The sequence below is a fragment of the Vigna umbellata genome, chromosome 1 (assembly GCF_029865625.1).
Source record: "Vigna umbellata cultivar VRB3 chromosome 1, Vumbellata_1.0, whole genome shotgun sequence".
NCBI classification, from domain to species: domain Eukaryota; kingdom Viridiplantae; phylum Streptophyta; class Magnoliopsida; order Fabales; family Fabaceae; genus Vigna; species Vigna umbellata.
Window position 1 is genome coordinate 82,254,773 of NC_142165.1, and position 17,238 is coordinate 82,272,010.

Genomic DNA, 17,238 nt, shown 5'->3' on the forward strand with positions numbered 1-17,238 from the left:
TAAAAACATTGTCTCGACACTTTCATACGCTTATCTGTTTGAGAGTTTAGCTAATTATTGTTTGGTATGGTATAGTTTTTGTGATTAGCATGACTCTCATAAACGCTTTGATTTTGGGAATCGTTTGGTGTTGCGTCTTGTTTAATCCTAAGTGTTTTTCTAAGAATTTTCCTATGTTACTAGATGATTAGGGATTTTGAGCCTAACACTTATGTTTATGCTATCTTTATATTTTAGTTATAGTATCTTTAAATTCGCATTTCATTTAATGTTATTTTGTTAAACTTTAAAATATATAAGAACATTTAGACATATAAATTTTATAGATGTCTAGCCAACATAATATTCTTTTCGAACAATCTAACTTCTAGTTTGTACTTTTTCCCCTCTCAGTTATAAAGGTTTTCATAACATAAATGTTTTATTAAATGAAGTTTTCTTAAACTAGATAACTTCAAAAAGAAATATTTGGGAATAAGAAGAGATAATAACAATAACTCTTATTGGATTACATTTTTATTTTATTCGTACACTAGTACAATAAAGAGTAAAGGCACCGGTTGTAAATGTTTATAGGCCTCGGTTCTACAACCGAGGCATTCGGAGGCGAAGTAAAAGGATTAAGGTTTATGCTTCGGTTATTGACCGAGATAAATAGAAACAGAAATATGCCTCGGTTATCTAAGAACCGAGGCAATAGCGTGTGTATTTTTCTTTTTTTTTCAGACTTTCCTCGTTCATTCATGCCAACCAAACTCAATTTCCCATTCAGCTCAAGAATCTAACACAACCAAGAAAATTATAACAGAAATGAAACAAATCCCAGTATTACAACAACCAATAATCGTCAACAATCTGTGTACAGATGCAGCAAAGATCATGAACTCACCAATGTCCAAATTACAACCCACAAATTACAAATTACAATGAGAAAAAAATCAGATTCAGAAACTCATACAGAGATATGAAGATGGACTTAAGCTGAAGAAACTCAGAAGCAGAGACGAAGATGGACTTAACAGGAGCATCTCCGGCCACCAGAAGCAGCGTCGTTTCCACCGCCACAGATCTGCCCTCCGCCCCTCCATGCGCGCATATCTGCTCTCCGTCCACCGCCACAGATCGCCGCGTCCTCGCCGCCGCTGCGTCCTCGTCGCCGTTGCGTTCGCGGTGTGACCTAGCCGCCACCTCGCCTCCACAGAAACCACCGCGATTCGTAGATCGATGAACCTCCCACCAAACGCCTTAGATCGCGCCTCCCCTCCGCTTTCGACGCCGGCCACCATCGCGACTCCCCTCCGATTTCGAAGCCGGCCACCATCGCGCCCCCTTCGCTTTCGACGCCGACCACCATCGCGCCTCTCCTTCGCTTTCGACGCCCGCCACCATCGCGTCTCGTCCTCGCACCGTGGCTGTCAAGTGGGAGAGGAGAAGAGAGATCGCGCCCTCTCTGTTTCTGCCGGATGAGAGTGAGATGAGAGTGGGATGAGGAAAGAACGAGAGGGGAGATGAGAGTGAGACGAGAGTGAGACGAGAGTGAGACGAGAGTGAGACGAGGAAGAACGAGAGTGAGACGAGGAAAGAACGAGAGGTGAGATGAGAGTGAGATGAGTGTCAAAGGAAAGAAGAGGAAAAAGTGAAAAAGTGGGTCAGGTGCTGATTTGACCGGGTAATAGGCCTCGGTTTTACCTTTAACCGAGTCAATAGGGAGGAATAGGAAGGGGTTTAGGCACCGGTTTCGTAGCAAACTGAGGCGGTAGTTATGTTATAGACACCGGTTTTGTGTTAACCAAAGCAATATGGCTTTTGGACCTCGGGTTGGATGGAGACCGAGGTATATAACCTTGTACGCTTCGGTTTCTCAATAACCGAAGCGTATATGGAGCGTCAAAATCCGCTTTTTTTACTAGTGGTATAATATGTTTTTAAATATAAGGAGACACAAAAGTTTACCTATTTTTTCTTATAGCATACACTGATATTTAACTTTGAACAAGTAATTACTATCAAATTAACAGCTCACCATTTTCCTTCGATAATAAAGAAAACGAAGTTTTTTTTCGCTCTTTTCTCTTATTTTTAATTTGAAAGAATTATTAGAAAGAGACACCTTGTTTAATTGTAATTGATTATCATGAGAATAATTAAAGCTTAAAGATTCCAAATGTTAATGGTAGATTAAGTCTCATGGAAACTATATATTTTGAAACGGAATCATAATTTGCTTTTAAGATGCAACAGTTGAAATTCAATAAAAATTTACCCTAAAGTTTATTTATGACAATATATTCACCACGATATTTACCTTTTCATGCCATGTATGATATATTTGTCATCTCAACATGCAATGATATAGTAAAACAATTTATTAAGAAATGTTTTCTATGATGAAATTTCAAATATATATTATAAATTTTTTGTATAATATTTGAAAACAAGTACAAAAAATTACGAAAGTACCGTAACAAGAGACTTGTTAGTTATCAAATACTTTCAGTTTTACACGCTGCACGAATATAGTTTATATTTTACATTTTAAGTTGTGATATAAAAATATTTGTGTCTATTGATAAAATTTTAAATATAGATTGCTAGATAGGAATATAAATAAAAATGAATAAGACAAAAGAAAAAAAAACAAGTCCTTAAGAAAATGTAGTATCGAAATAAAAATGAAATGGATAAAATTTAAAATAATTTATTCAATTTCAAGAATAATTTATATATTCAAATAAATTGAGAGAATGCTAATGATAAATAATTTAGAGAACGAAAAATATATTTTAAAAATCTTACGTCTCATTAACTTGAAATGATTGAATTTTTTTTACATGTTTAAACTTAAGATATTCCTTTAAAAACTTTTGTTATTGAATCTCATATAATTTACTCATTTTATTAAAAATCTATAATCATTGTACTCCTGTTTTTGCACAGTGAATGATTTTTCTAAGAATAATGTTTCTATAGATACATGATAAAAAAAAGAAAAAACAGTTATGCTGCAAGTTAAAAATTAGTTTAAGTATAAAATTAAATTAAAATTTAAAAAATACATAACTAAAAAGTAACCACTTTAGAGAAGAATTAGTTGCTTTGAAAAACTAAATAACTTTACCTTCTAACAGAGTAACTTTAGTTCAAGTAAAAGTTAATTTCGTTTATTTATTTATTAGATATTTATAAAATCAATAATTGAAATATACCTTAAAATATTTTTCTCTATGTAAAAGAGTGAAAAGAGTTTTATCTACTTTAATTAAAAAGGAGAGAAAGAAAAGGCTCAAACAAAAATTTTATTCTGTGAAGGTCTACTGCATGCAGAGAAGGAAGCGTTTCACATGGGGTGTTGCAAATAAGCACAGGAACAGGTTAAAAATTTTTTCGCGTTGATATTTGGCTAACTAGAAAAAACTAAAAAAAAAAGCTTTATTTCAATAATTTTGTGTGATTTATTTAGCAAGTAGAGATGGATAGATTTTAGAAATGATTGTTTTTATTTTTTAATTTGAAAAGAATTCCTTTTGAAGGAATTTATCGAGTATATTCCTATAAAAATCCAAAATTGAACATATGTTTTATCTATCTTGATTTAATATTTAAAGGTAAAGTTAATTTAGAAGAGTTTTTGGGCGTAACCGAACAGCCTAAAGGGTAGCAATCATCCTAACGATGTCGTTTAGCGGCTAGTGTAGCGAGGGAAGGACGAAGGGAGGGAGACAAGAGGGGCCACCTGTTGATCAATAAATTAAATCTGAACCGTCCATGGATGGAATCACTACGCTCAGTAAATATTCCTCTGTGATCATCCTCTTTTTAAGCTCCCTCCACCTCCCTCTATACGACTAGCCCATCTGAAAATAGAAACAACCTCACACATAGAGAGAGGATCAATAAAAGAAGAACAACATCAACAAAAAAAATATGAGTGAGTGTAAACGATGCACTCTCACAATTGTGCCTATGGAAGAAGCATCTTCAAGTGAACCCACCATTTCCAAGAAACGGAAGACCGCGGCTACTGCTAATTCTGCTTCCTTCCAGTTACGCTCTTCCGACACGCACCACTGGTTTCCCGACACTATCGTGTCGCCGGAAGCTTCCGTCAATTCCGCCGGCACCGTGGTTTCTGGTGAACCTTGCTCTGATCGATCGTGCTGTAGCTCCAGCCACGTTAAGGAGCTCCACACCGCGCCGTTAGATCTGCAGGTTTTGGGTCTTCAAATTCTGACTTACTATGAATTGTGCACTTTCATAGTTTTCCGATTTGCGTCCAAATATTTTTGGATGCCAAACAGTCCTTGTAGTTTTTTCTTTCTTGCTCTAATTACTGTCTTTAATTATAATTAACCTATTTAACTTTTTTTTTACATGTATTTATTGATATTCGCTGGTTAATGCAGACCAAGGGTTTCAAAACGGTACATTCAACCAACCACAATTTCAAATCGTCCAGGTTTTAGTTCATTCTACCTTCTTTTTCATACATTCGCGAGCAATTTTCTAACCAAGCGTTGCCACTAAAACAATGCATCATTTATTTATTCGTTATTGGCTGTCTGTTCAGCTTGTTGAGTGAGTTTTCTGGAGACTCGGAAGAATCGACGATGTTTCCGGCGAAGTCTTCGGCGGAGGTGACCGAGAAACGAAAAGTCAAGGAGCCGCCTAAGGCGGAGATCGAAGAGTTTTTCGCAATGGCTGAAAAGTACGAGCAGAAGCGATTCGTAGAGAAGTAAGTAGTGGTATACTAAATCTGTTGATGGCTACAACTAACTTTCCCTTTTCTTTTTTTCTTGCGCGACACAGGATACGGAATGTGGTCGTGCTTACAGTGTAGAGGAGCCATAATCGAACCCTAACTAACTAATAACTTTTCCTTGTATGCAGGTACAACTTTGATATTGTTAGAGATACGCCGTTGGAGGGTCGCTACCAGTGGGTTCGTTTACATTGAATGCTTTGAATGAGAGAGAGAGAGAGAGAGAGAGAGAGAGAGAGAGAGAGAGAGAGAGAGAGAGTTATTTTAATTTTAGAGAGAGATTAATCGAGGTAGACGGTTAAGGGGAGAAGAGAGAGTGACTTTATTATCGAGCTGGCCATTAGACACTGGTGATTGGTGATTGGGGAGGTAGATAACCTGACACAAGGTAAAACGAAAACGAGCGTGCGACTTCTGGTTGCTCCGGAGAGACGGCGATAGTGCTGGTAGTGGTGGGTTAGTTTTTGTATAGCTAACTGCTTTCTCTTTTTTCTAACAAGAAGCTGGTTTTTCTGCTACTCCGCACTCGAATAGAAGTAGTACAAGCGTAGAACCTTCCTGTGAGACGATGAAGAAAAAAAAAATCAATTTGGGTTCTGTGGGAAATATACAATTAGAAAACAAAAATTCCCGCATTGAATGGGTGATCTAGAATTTGGTATTGTAATTGAGACTGTCTCTTTCAGTGTTTTCCAGTACAATAAGGAATTCATCTAATTCTTACGGCTGTTTTTATTATTCATTATTAGAAGAATTAATGGATAGAACATTAATCGTTACTTGGTAATTTTCTGTGAAAAAGTATTTTTTCTTCGACCTTCCCGTTAGCCTGCATGTTTCCTCTTCAGCTTTCCGTAGCTTCAATTACCTTTTTTATATTTTCCACTTTTTTTCTTTTAGGTCATTTGGAATATCCTCTCCATCCCGAGCTATGATGATTCCCCTATTTTTTGTGGGGACCACGTGTGCCTGGTTCCTAAGAAATGACTGCACAGACTAATTAAAGTCTTCTACATCTCATATGCGGCTTTATGATTGAATTTCAAGGTATATGCTTTGCATTACCAAAATACACAAAATTAACAACCACTTACAATGACCACCGAACTTACAACCTACCCTTTTAATAAACAAAAGGGAGTAATGACTCTTCAAATCCATGCACCTACCCTACATGTCTAAATTTATGGATTTGCTCGGTTAATAATGGAAACCATGTTCTCCTTTTCCCATATTTTTTGTTAGAATCATTTTTTTTAAATGAATAGATACCCATGTAAGTGAATCTGGTCCATTTGTGAATGCTATTGTCTTTTTGGTGATGATCTTCAATTATTGAAGTTGCTAAATATGTATATTGATGATTAAAAGAGATAAAAAGCAGTGAGGAGGTATTACATGGGTTTAATTGAAAGTGAAGGGCTATCGGTTCACATGAAAATGTTGGTGATTATGTACCAATGAAGCAAAATTGGCAAGTGGTGCTTCACTACATATTGATTACACAACGTATCTCATAGTAAGCTCTATATAATGGTTTGAGGAAATAGATAGGCAAAAAGTAAAGTAGCTTTTAATCTTAATTTTGAATGTTTCCTTTTCTCTTTTACTTGTTGCTTAACGGTTGTTGAGTAAAGGATACATAGAGGTGACATAATATTCGTTATGAAGGAGTGATGACAGAATGAATTGTAGAAACGAAAAGAAAGAGGGTCCATAGGTGCCGTGTACAATGCAATGATTACACACGTGTCAAAAACGGCAGCAGCAGCAGCAGCACCCTTATCCATGTCATCATGGATCCAAATGTGCACTTTCCAGCCTTCCACAGTCCATTTTCCTTTTTCTATATGATGAACCAAAAATCGATATAAGATAAATGATGGAAGTAGAAGACTTGCACGTGGTGTGGTGCATTAATATCGCCAGGTTTAATTTGCTTCGGATCTGCTGCCATTTTCAAACAGAGTGCACACCACGCAAAAACAGATATGCAGGATTTTTAACGTGCCATGTTAAATTTCGCAAAATCAGATATGCAGGACTTTAATCAAATTTATTATTATTTGTCAGCTCAGGTACTGTATATTTAATTTACTACCATCAAAACATTACATATTTAATATTTTTTTTCTAGTATTTTACATCCACTATTATCAAAGATTGTTTAGAGAACTCTTACTTAAATGTAATTAAGTGTAAAAATAAAATACTCGTCGTAATTATGTAAATAACAAAATTACTTATTTTCACACGTTTGAATTGTGTAATTGTGTATTTACTACTCCTACTTGGTTTTAGTGAAAATATTGTCTCACTAATTTATTTACGCTTTTATTCTTATTATACACATCCATTGGTATTATTTTACCAATGTGTTATTTACGGGATGCTTTTTATGCGATTTAATTTTTATGTTCATTTAAATAAAAGGTATATAATGTATAATTGTTTGTCTATCTATCCATATATACATTTATATATATACTTGATGCTTTAAATACCGTAAATTATATAATGTAATTATTTATTCAAAAGTAAAATTATATATACAAAAAAGCAAAGACGAAATTACCATAAATTCCTCGAGACGTTATGGATTTCAAAATGTTTTTATCTTTCTTTTATATTATTTTTTTTAACAATATGACACTGTTATCTTCTTGAAGATATTGAGAAGATTAAAGCCTTTGTCGAGAGAAAAAAAAAAAGAAATAAAGAGAATGTGAAGGATGCATAAGAAAAGAAAATGCGAGGCACATAAGATCTCAGCAGCGTAGATGGTGGGGAGGAATGAATGTTGCTTATTAATGGAAGCTAGACAAATATTATTGGTTTCTGATTTTCATGTAGCTAGTGTTTAGTGATTTTTTAAAAAGAATTACAGAATAGTAAATAAAAAATTAATATATTTTGTCCAGGTTTAATTATTTACTTTACTAATTTGACTTTAATTTTAATTTCATCTCCTACTATTTTAATTGTTTACATCTAACTTATTTATTAAAGGTTTAATACCTCTTTTGGTCCCTAGAAAGGGGGCCAATGTTCAATGTGGTCCCACCTTTTTTTAGAAGTTCAATGTGATCCCATCTTTTGTAAAAAGTGTGCAATCAAGTCCTTTTTGGAAACGGCGTTAAGTTTTTAACGGAGCAACTGACAGGGTGGACTGAAGTTAGTTACGTGGCTTTGTGTGGGTAATACGTGGCAGTGAGAGGGTGATACGTGGCTGTGAGAGGGTAAATCAGAAATTAGGGTTTGAGTTGCAGAGAAATTAGGATTTATTGTCGTGTTTCTTCTGAAGGGTGTTCGTCGTGTTTGAAAAGTTGGGGTAAAGGATCTTCTCAGTGTTTACATTTCTTACCCAGTTTGCTAGAGTCATCGGCGGCGGCACCAGTGGAATTTGACTTCTTCCATTTTCCTTCATTTCAGCTTTCTCAGGAGCTAAAGTCAATTCCATGTTTACAACTCACAGGTGCTTCTTTGCTCGGTCTTCTTCAAGCAATTGCTGTCAGACTGATAAATAAAAAGACTAATGGTATAAAATAGTATAAAATTCCTTCGAAATATAGTAGAAGAAACCCCCACAATCTTCAGTGTTCATTTTAAAGTTTGAAACTTTTCACCATTTTCGTTAACTGGCGGAAAATGGGAGTTCTGGGTTTTATCCATTCAGTTTTCTTGAAAAAAAAACTGAATTTTATCAGTTGCTGGTGTATTTTGTTCTTGAAAAATTCCACTCTCTTTTTAATTGACCACCGACCCTTGTGATTGATCCTTCAATTGAACTGGGAGAAAGGTATTTGGTAATGTTCTATGCAAGATATTAGTATTGGTTTTTGTTCATGGGATTCCTCAATGCACATTTAAGTGATAACATACGAATTATTCTGCTTTTGGTTTTGGTTTTTTCAGGTGGCCTCTGTTAGCGTGTAGTGCTCACAAATTCTGTCATGGTGAATACTGAAGGTGGTGTCCTTTTAAGGCATAGAAGGTTTGAGAGCTTGTTGAATACAAGATCTAGCCAAAGTGTGGAAGAAACTCCAAAAGTTGCAGTGAAAGATGGACTGGGAAAAACAACAAGGAAGGATGATGGGTGGGTTTCTGCAACCATATCTTGGATCAGAACAAAGTTCCTGTCTATATATTGTAATTTGTGATTCTATATTATATATTATAATTCAGTGCTCTTACCTGAAGAATATGATGAACATCCTTCAGAAGAAACACGACAATAAATCCCAATTTCTCTACAACTCAAACCCTAATTTCTGATTTACCCTCTCACAGCCACGTATCACCCTCTCACTGCCAAGTATTACCCACACAAAGCCACGTAGCTAACTTCAGTCCACCCTGTCAGCTGCTCCGTTAAAAACTTAACGCCGTTTCCAAAAAGGACTTGATTGCACACTTTTTACAAAAGATGGGATCACATTGAACTTCTAAAAAAAGGTGGGACCACATTGAACATTGGTCCCCTTTCTAGGGACCAAAAGAGGTATTAAACCTTTATTAAATTAACATCAAATATTAAGCGTTGACAAATTTATATAGGTACGACCAATTCTAGAAATTAAGCAATCTTTAACAAAAATTCGTTTAATATAATTTCTCAATTTCTATTTTATATTTGAAACGACTACAAAATTATTATAAACAAATAACAAAATAATTAAACATTTTACTATGGCTATACAAAATAAAAAATTCATTTAATACATATTTTAACATTAATAATGTCATTGATAACTATTTTTTTACTTTCTTGAGAAATTATATAATGCCAAAGCGAGAAAGAGAAACAAAATAGGTTGTCCCTTCTCCTATGAAATCATTAAAGTAGGATTGAAACTAGAAGGTCTTTGCTTCAGCCATGAAACTTGCTTCTTCAGCTCCTCGGTCATCTCATTTGAAGAAGATGATGATGACAATTGGTGTACCTTATGCGGTTTAAACTAAATACCTTTTGGTTTAACAACTTATTTAATTGCTTGCTTCGATTCTATGATTATGGGCGGAGAAGATAGTTTGGGGGATTTGGGCTTGCTAGGGTTCTGTGAGGAAGTGGAAAGTGGATATTTTCTTTTCTTACGAGGAGATGAAAGCTTGGGTGTTTTGGATTTGGAATTCTTCTTGGCAGTGGACATGAGAGCATCGAAGGTGGATGATGGCTTGGACATGGCATAGAGAGGGGCGAAGAAAGAGACAAAGAAAAAGTGACAAGGAAAGAAAGCCTGACAGTTAGAGAGAAATAGAAGGAAAGATGAAAAGAGGATAAAAATGCAATGCGAGCATGAATAATTAAAACCTCTATTTACAAATGAAAATAACATTAAGAAACTATTTTCTATACTTGTTATAAGTATAAGCAACACTCAAACTTTTCTTATTTATTATAAAAATGTCACCGAGTCTAGTTTTTATACCAATTGTAATTAGAATCAGTATAGAAATTTTTTTTATTTACTACAAAAATGTCAACTCATCCATTTTCTATATTGATTATAACTAGAACCACTTTAGAAAGCTTTTCTCTTTATTACAAAAATACTATTACGTCCACTTTACATACATGTTATAATTAGGTTTAATACCTCTTTTGGTCCCTCGAAAGGGGGCAAATGTTCAATTGCGTCCCACGTTTTTTTCGAAGTTCAATGTGTTCCTGACTTATGAAAAAAATGTGCAATTAAATCCTTTTTGGTAACGGCTTTAATTTTTTAACGGGCCAGCTAACATGGTGGACTGAAGTTTGCAACGTGTCTGGGGAAGGTTAATACGTGGCAATCCTAATTCCGAAACCCTAGCTTCCTTGTGCCCCCAGCACCATTGGTAACCGTAAAGCTCCCTAAAGCTGTGATTTAGAAACCATGGTTGAGCGATCAGAATTACAATTTGGATCTGGAATCTCTGTCTAGATTTCTTTTCTTGCAGGTGCTCATGCTTTGCGAAGGTGTAGAAACCATGGTGTGCAGGTTGCGATCTGGAGGTGCGGCGTGATGGTTCTACCGTGCGAAGAAGATGATGAACATTGGCCATGGTGGGTTTCTATCGTAGGGGGAGATGGCGCGATTTAGGTCTGGTGGAGGCGTTGATGGCTAGCTCAAGGTTGGGAGAAACTCACGAGCAGATGAATTGAAGAGTTGTGGCGGTGATTTAGGTTTCGAAAGATTTTTGGAATTGGGGATTTCTCCGTTTGGGTTTCTACAGGTGTGTGCGAGAGAGTGCTCTTGCAATGGTCATGGTGGATGGCGGTCCTTGCAGCTCTACGGCGACCTGAAAAGTGTCTCATGGTGGAGATGGAAGTCGAGGAAGATGCTGAAGATGATGATGGAGGACTCGCGACTTTGGCGTTCGCGTTCTGTATTGGTGACGGTGGTGGCTACCGGCGACGACGTTGGTGTTGGGTGATGGCGAGGTTGCTGCAAGACGGCAGGGTGGCTGACGGCGGCCTACGGTTGCCCATGGTGCTGGCGACACAAGGAAGCTAGGGTTTGGTAATTAGGGTTGCCACGCAGTCAGAGAAACTGTACACGTCATTAACTTTTGTCTAGGGTGGCAGCTGCACCGTTAAAAAATTAACGCCGTTACCAAAAAGGACTTAATTGCATATTTTTTTCATAAGTCGGGAACACATTGAACTTCGAAAAAAATGTAGGACGCAATTGAACATTTGCCCCCTTTCGAGGGACCAAAAGAGGTATTAAACCTTATAATTATAATCGATATAAAAAGTGTTATCATATTTACAATTATGTCATTACACCACTTTTTATACCTGATGGATTATAACTAGTATAAATTGTTTTACAAAATTATTTTTTTTACTAGTGTGATTACAATCTTAAATATTTTATAGATTTGACACCAATGATCGTATTCAAGAGCTTCCTTGACGTTCTTAGGTTCTAACTATGAAATAAAAGTCATAGTCATGCAATAATTTGCTAAGTTTCTACGAGTACTTACCCTTTAGAGACTTCTCCAATAACATTGTCTAGTGATAATCCTTGGGGTTGTTGTCATGTCTTAGCTAAATGTTCAGGTTGAGGATTATTTGTCTCGTCAACTATTGTCTCCTACAAGTCTTCTTCTTCACCTGCATCTGATTCATTTGACTCGAGAGGTTTTTTCTCAAGGTCCACAATTTCATCAAATAAAACTTGTATAAATTCTTCATTTTCAAAAGTTCTCCGATTAAAAAATCTATATGCTTTACTTGTTAGAGAATAACCAAGAAATATAGCTTCATCAAATTTTTAATCAAATTTTCCCCAACTTTGTTTTCCATTATTTAAAACAAAACATTTGCATCCAAAAATTCTTAAATGAGAAACATTTGACTTTCTTCCTTTAAATAATTCATAAGAAGTACATTTGAAAATCGGTTTAAAACATAACATGCAGTACTCACAGCGTCAGCCCAAAAATATTTTGGAATATTCGATTCATTCAATAAAGTTCTTGAAAGTTCTTCCAAAGATCTATTCTTTCTTTCTACAACCCCATTTTGTTGTGGAGTTCTATGTGCAGAAAAAATATGAAAAATTCCAAGTTCTTCACAAAATTTTTCAAATGATTCATTTTGAAATTTCCCTCCATGATCGCTGCGAATAAATTTAATTTTTTAAATCTTTTTATTTTGAACCTGTTTCGCAAACCTTTTGAAAACTTTGAAAGTTTCACTTTTTAGAGTAATGAAGAATGTCCATGTATATCTTGAATAGTCATCTACAATAACAAAAGTATAATAATTTTCCCCAAAACTTTTTATCCTTGAAGGACCAAATAAATCCATGTGCAAGAGTTCTAAGGGTTTTTCACTCGAAACAATATTTTTCAAATTAAAAGATGATTTAACTTATTTACCCTTTTGACATACAACACATAGTTTGTCTTTAAAAAAATTGAGTTTTGGTAGATCAATTATTAAGTCTTTAGATATGAATCTATTCAATTATTGCATATGAATATGAGAAGCTCTCTTATACCACAACCATGTATTTTCTTCATTTACTACTAAACATGAAATATTTGTGTTTGAAACATTTTCTAAATCAATTAAATAAATATTTGCATGCCTAATACCTTTTAAAGCAATTTCAGAAGAATATTTTCATGGATATAGCCTAATAAACATTTAATTCAACTTAACCTCGGAATCCATAATGGAATTACAATGGAATAACCCTAGAAGCTTAGTCCTCAATGAATGGAATGAAATGGTAGAACAAAATGAGAGGAATAATGGATGAGTGCTTCCTAGTGGAGGAGTCTAAGTGAATGAATGATTGATTTATGCTTCCTCTAGGTCTCTTTATATAGGAATTGATTGGGTTTGGATTCTAAATATTCTATTGGTAAAATCTTTTATCTTGTACTACAATATTTTCTAAATATTCAATAGATTTAATCAGTTTTAAAATATTTTAAAAATTATTATCAATTTTCATTTTCCCAAAACTGCATTTCATCCCTTCCTAGTCCTCCAAAATTGTAGAAAGATCTAGCAAATCTTCAATATTTGCACTTTGGTCCCTGATTTGACTAGATTTACCAAGTGTAGAAACCTTTGACCATGACTAGTTTGACCATATGGGACTTCCAATGAGGGACTGCTACGTGGCAGTCCCATTCCCCACCTAAAAATTAAGGTTTCGATGGAGATTGGAAAGGTATGGTCACGGTGGCTTCGAACTCGTTATGGATGGAGGTTTTAAGTGTCGTGTTTAAGGGTGTGCTTCTAGCTGAAGAAGATAAGGTGGCCTTCACATTCGCTAGCCATCATGACTCCATCTGGGTTATAGTAGATCGATTGACTAAGAGCGCCCACTTTCTACCAGTCAACTTGAAGATGTCGATGACCAACTTGGCCAAGCTGTATATCAAAGAGATCGTTCGTTTGCATGGAGTACCTTCGAGCATCATCTCTGACCGAGACACGAGATTTACATCTCGGTTTTGGAAATCTTTGCAAGGAGAATTGGGAAGCAAACTACAGATGAGTTCAGCTTATCACCCTCAAACGGACGGCCAGTCTGAGAGGACCATCCAGACGCTCGAAGATTTACTGAGGACGTGCGTCCTAGATCACATGGGCGTATGGGGTGAAGTCCTGCCGCTAGTGGAATTTACCTACAACAACAGCTTTCAGGCTAGCATTGGAATGACGCCATTTGAAGCTCTCTACGGGAGAAAATGCCGAACGCCACTTTGTTGGTTTCAAGAAGGAGAGAAGGTGTTGACTAGACCCGAGCTTATCCAGCAAACGACCGAGAAGGTGAAACTGATCCAAGAAAGGTTGAAGACGTCACAAAGCAGGCAGAAATCTTATGCGGATAAGAGAAGAAGACCTTTGGAGTTCACTGCTGGAGATCACGTCTTTCTTAGACTGAATCCGATCACTGGAGTAGGCAGAGCCGTTCGACCAAAGAAGTTATCTCCCAAGTTCGTCGGACCTTATCAGGTATTACAGAAGATCGGACCAGTGGCGTACGAGTTGTCTTTACCTCCTCAACTATCCAACCTTCATCCAGTCTTCCACGTTTCCCAACTCCGGAAGTACATAGCGAATCCCTCTCACATACTGGAGTTGGAAGACGTTCAACTTCGCCAAGATCGAACGCTGGAGTTGCAACCAGTTCGTGTGGAAGACAGCCGCACCAAGTTATACAAAGGAAAAGACGTTCGTCTAGTTAAAATGGTGTGGGACGAGAAGACTGGTGACTCAACGCGGGAAGTGGAGGATGCTATGAAGGACTTGTACCCCCACTTATTTCCGGGTAAGTCTTAATTTTCGAGGACTAAAATTTTTGTAGTTAGGGGGAATGTAAGACCTGGGAAATTTAATCCAAGACCCCACCTGTGAAATCTCATTTATTACTCCCAAAACCCTGCTCAGGTGTATTTAAAACACACTTCCAAACTCTGCACACTGACGCCAGGTGTCAAGAATGGAAGATTTGAAAATCAGTAAGTGGAGGACAGGTGTCCATAGGAGAGTGCACGTCCGTTGGACGTGGGGCAGACAAAAATGATTTCTGAAAATCCCTGTTCACTCTCCTCTGCATGCACTTCTCCTTCCAAAATTCTGACCTTTCAATTTCTCCATCTTCTCTCTAGAAAGCTTCCTTCTTCTCTCTACTGTAACTCACTACTCTTTTCTCCGATCAACATTCAGAAATTTGATAAAATTGTAGATGGGTGAGACTATGTTAAAATTGAAATTTGATAATATTGACTATGATAAGAAATTTCCCTTATGATTGTGTACGTACGTTACTGGACGGTCTTTGACCGTTCGGTTTTTCCAGTGAAAATGATTTGGTAAGGGATTCTTTCATTCGGAAAGAATCCTAGTTAAGGACGAACGCCCTCTTGTATTAGTGCTACGTTTGAGCGTTCGGCCGAACGTAGATGCCCCGAGTGTTATGTGAGGAGTTGAGAAGCTTATAACTATACCTTTGGACACTTAGTCATTTCTAAATTTTATCTTCACCATCTCGTATTACCTTTATTTCTATTTCTATTATGAGTACAAATCTGCGATGGGTCTCGACCCAAAGCGTTTGTTATGAGTGGCGCTCGGTCTTGTACCGAACGCTCGTCCTAGTATTAAACTACTAAACGGGTGGAAAATAACGTTCGTCCAAATTTCAGTAAATCCGTGTACCGCGTTCGGTCATTGACTGGCAGTCGGCTTTTATAATTAAATTATTCTCGGTATGGTCATCTAAACGTCTTGAGGCTTTTTATCTATTTTGGATTCGGTCAAGAGCCTTCCTACTTAACTTATTCTTTGAGTAATGATTTGATCTTCCTAGAGTCAGTTCCTTCAACTGATTCGAGTAGAAAATGACGTTCGGTAAATCTGATGTGTCAGTTTTATTCGGTTCTGAAACGAGAATCTCTCGGTCTAGTTTTTCACGTTCGTCCTCGTTATGAAGAGGGCTGAACGTTCGTTATTTTATGTAACTGTAATGAAAGACGAAGATGAGGTTAAAGTGAAGAATGATAATGAACGAATAGTATATGAGATGAAATAATTGTTGTGGAATTTGAACGAGCGTTCCAGGGAGGAACGACTCATGTATGGATGAATATGGAATTTTGTAAAGTATGACTGTGGGCATGCTAATCCTGGCTGTTCATCCTGATGTTCCGTGAGTACTCGTCCTCACGTAGAGGAGGGTAGGTCATGTGTGGGAACGGCAGGAGGTCCTAGTCCTTAGGGGTACTTTGGATAGGGCTAACCTCGGGTGGCAGCTGATGAGATTATTCCAGTTACTACATCACCCGGGTGCAAGAACGCCTGTAGCTACGCAGATTCATACAGTCCGGACGGTCCGTCTAGTGATAGTTTTTGGATGATTATATATGTTGAAATGTTCTTGTGTGTTTGAAATGTTTGATTTAAATGTTGATGTATGAATTAAATTACATAAGCTTACCCTTTGTTTTTCCTTGTGTTGTCTCGTCCTTGTACATCCGTCCTGTCATTGCAATGATCATCCGTGTGGATGTGAGCAGAAGGCGAGGCATTGCTAAAAGACGTTATCGAAGAAGAAAACCTGGTAGACGTGGTAGTCAAAGCCGAGCCCTAAAGCGTTCGTTTATTTTAGATGTGAGCTTTTTAGTTTTTGAACGTTCGGTTATTTGATTTTGTAAAACCGTTCGTCCCGAACTTCTATCAGTTCTGAATTAATGTATGTAATTCTGTAATTAAAGCCTTTTAGTTTATGGACTCTAATTTTAGTATAAGACTGCATTGTTTTACTGTTAAATGTAATTAATTCTAGTATATGGTGATTATTGTATTTTGGGATGTTACACTATGGCTATACAAAATAAAAAATTCATTTAATACATATTTTAACATTAATAATGTCATTGATAACTATTTTTTTACTTTCTTGAGAAATTATATAATGCCAAAGCGAGAAAGAGAAACAAAATAGGTTGTCCCTTCTCCTATGAAATCATTAAAGTAGGATTGAAACTAGAAGGTCTTTGCTTCAGCCATGAAACTTGCTTCTTCAGCTCCTCGGTCATCTCATTTGAAGAAGATGATGACGACAGTTGGTGTACCTTCTGCGGTTTAGACTAAATACCTTTTGGTTTAACAACTTATTTAATTGCTTGCTTCGATTCCATGATTATGGGCGGAGAAGATAGTTTGGGGGATTTGGGCTTGCTAGGGTTCTGTGAGGAAGTGGAGAGTGGATATTTTCTTTTCTTACGAGGAGATGGAAGCTTGGGTGTTTTGGATTTGGCATTCTTCTTGGCGGTGGACATGAGAGCATCGAAGGTGGATGATGGCTTGGACATGGCAAAGAGAGGGGCGAAGAAAGAGACAAAGGAAAAGTGACAAGGAAAGAAAGCCTGACAGTTAGAGAGAAATAGAAGGAAAGATGAAAAGAGGATAAAAATGCAATGCGAGCATGAATAATTAAAACCTCTATTTACAAATATGAAAA

General features: G+C 36.6%; 1 protein-coding gene across 1 annotated transcript; it reads left to right on the forward strand.

Moving 5' to 3' along the window:
* Positions 1 to 3,832: 3,832 nt before the first annotated feature.
* LOC124837877 (cyclin-dependent kinase inhibitor 6-like) lies at positions 3,833 to 5,538 on the forward strand. Its single transcript, XM_088104420.1, has 4 exons — positions 3,833 to 4,209; positions 4,404 to 4,456; positions 4,568 to 4,732; positions 4,888 to 5,538. The coding sequence occupies exons 1-4, from the start codon at positions 3,925 to 3,927 to the stop codon at positions 4,952 to 4,954; spliced, it is 570 nt and encodes a 189-aa protein (XP_087960546.1). The 5' UTR covers positions 3,833 to 3,924; the 3' UTR covers positions 4,955 to 5,538.
* The last annotated feature ends 11,700 nt before the right edge of the window (positions 5,539 to 17,238 follow it).

Excerpts from the sequence above, each read along its gene's own strand:
- LOC124837877 (XM_088104420.1), top strand. The coding sequence starts at position 3,925 with ATGAGTGAGTGTAAACGATGCACTCTCACAATTGTGCCTATGGAAGAA. Across the intron at positions 4,210-4,403 it reads CCGCGCCGTTAGATCTGCAG|ACCAAGGGTTTCAAAACGGT; the intron begins GTTTTGGGTCTT and ends TGGTTAATGCAG. Across the intron at positions 4,733-4,887 it reads CAGAAGCGATTCGTAGAGAA|GTACAACTTTGATATTGTTA; the intron begins GTAAGTAGTGGT and ends CCTTGTATGCAG.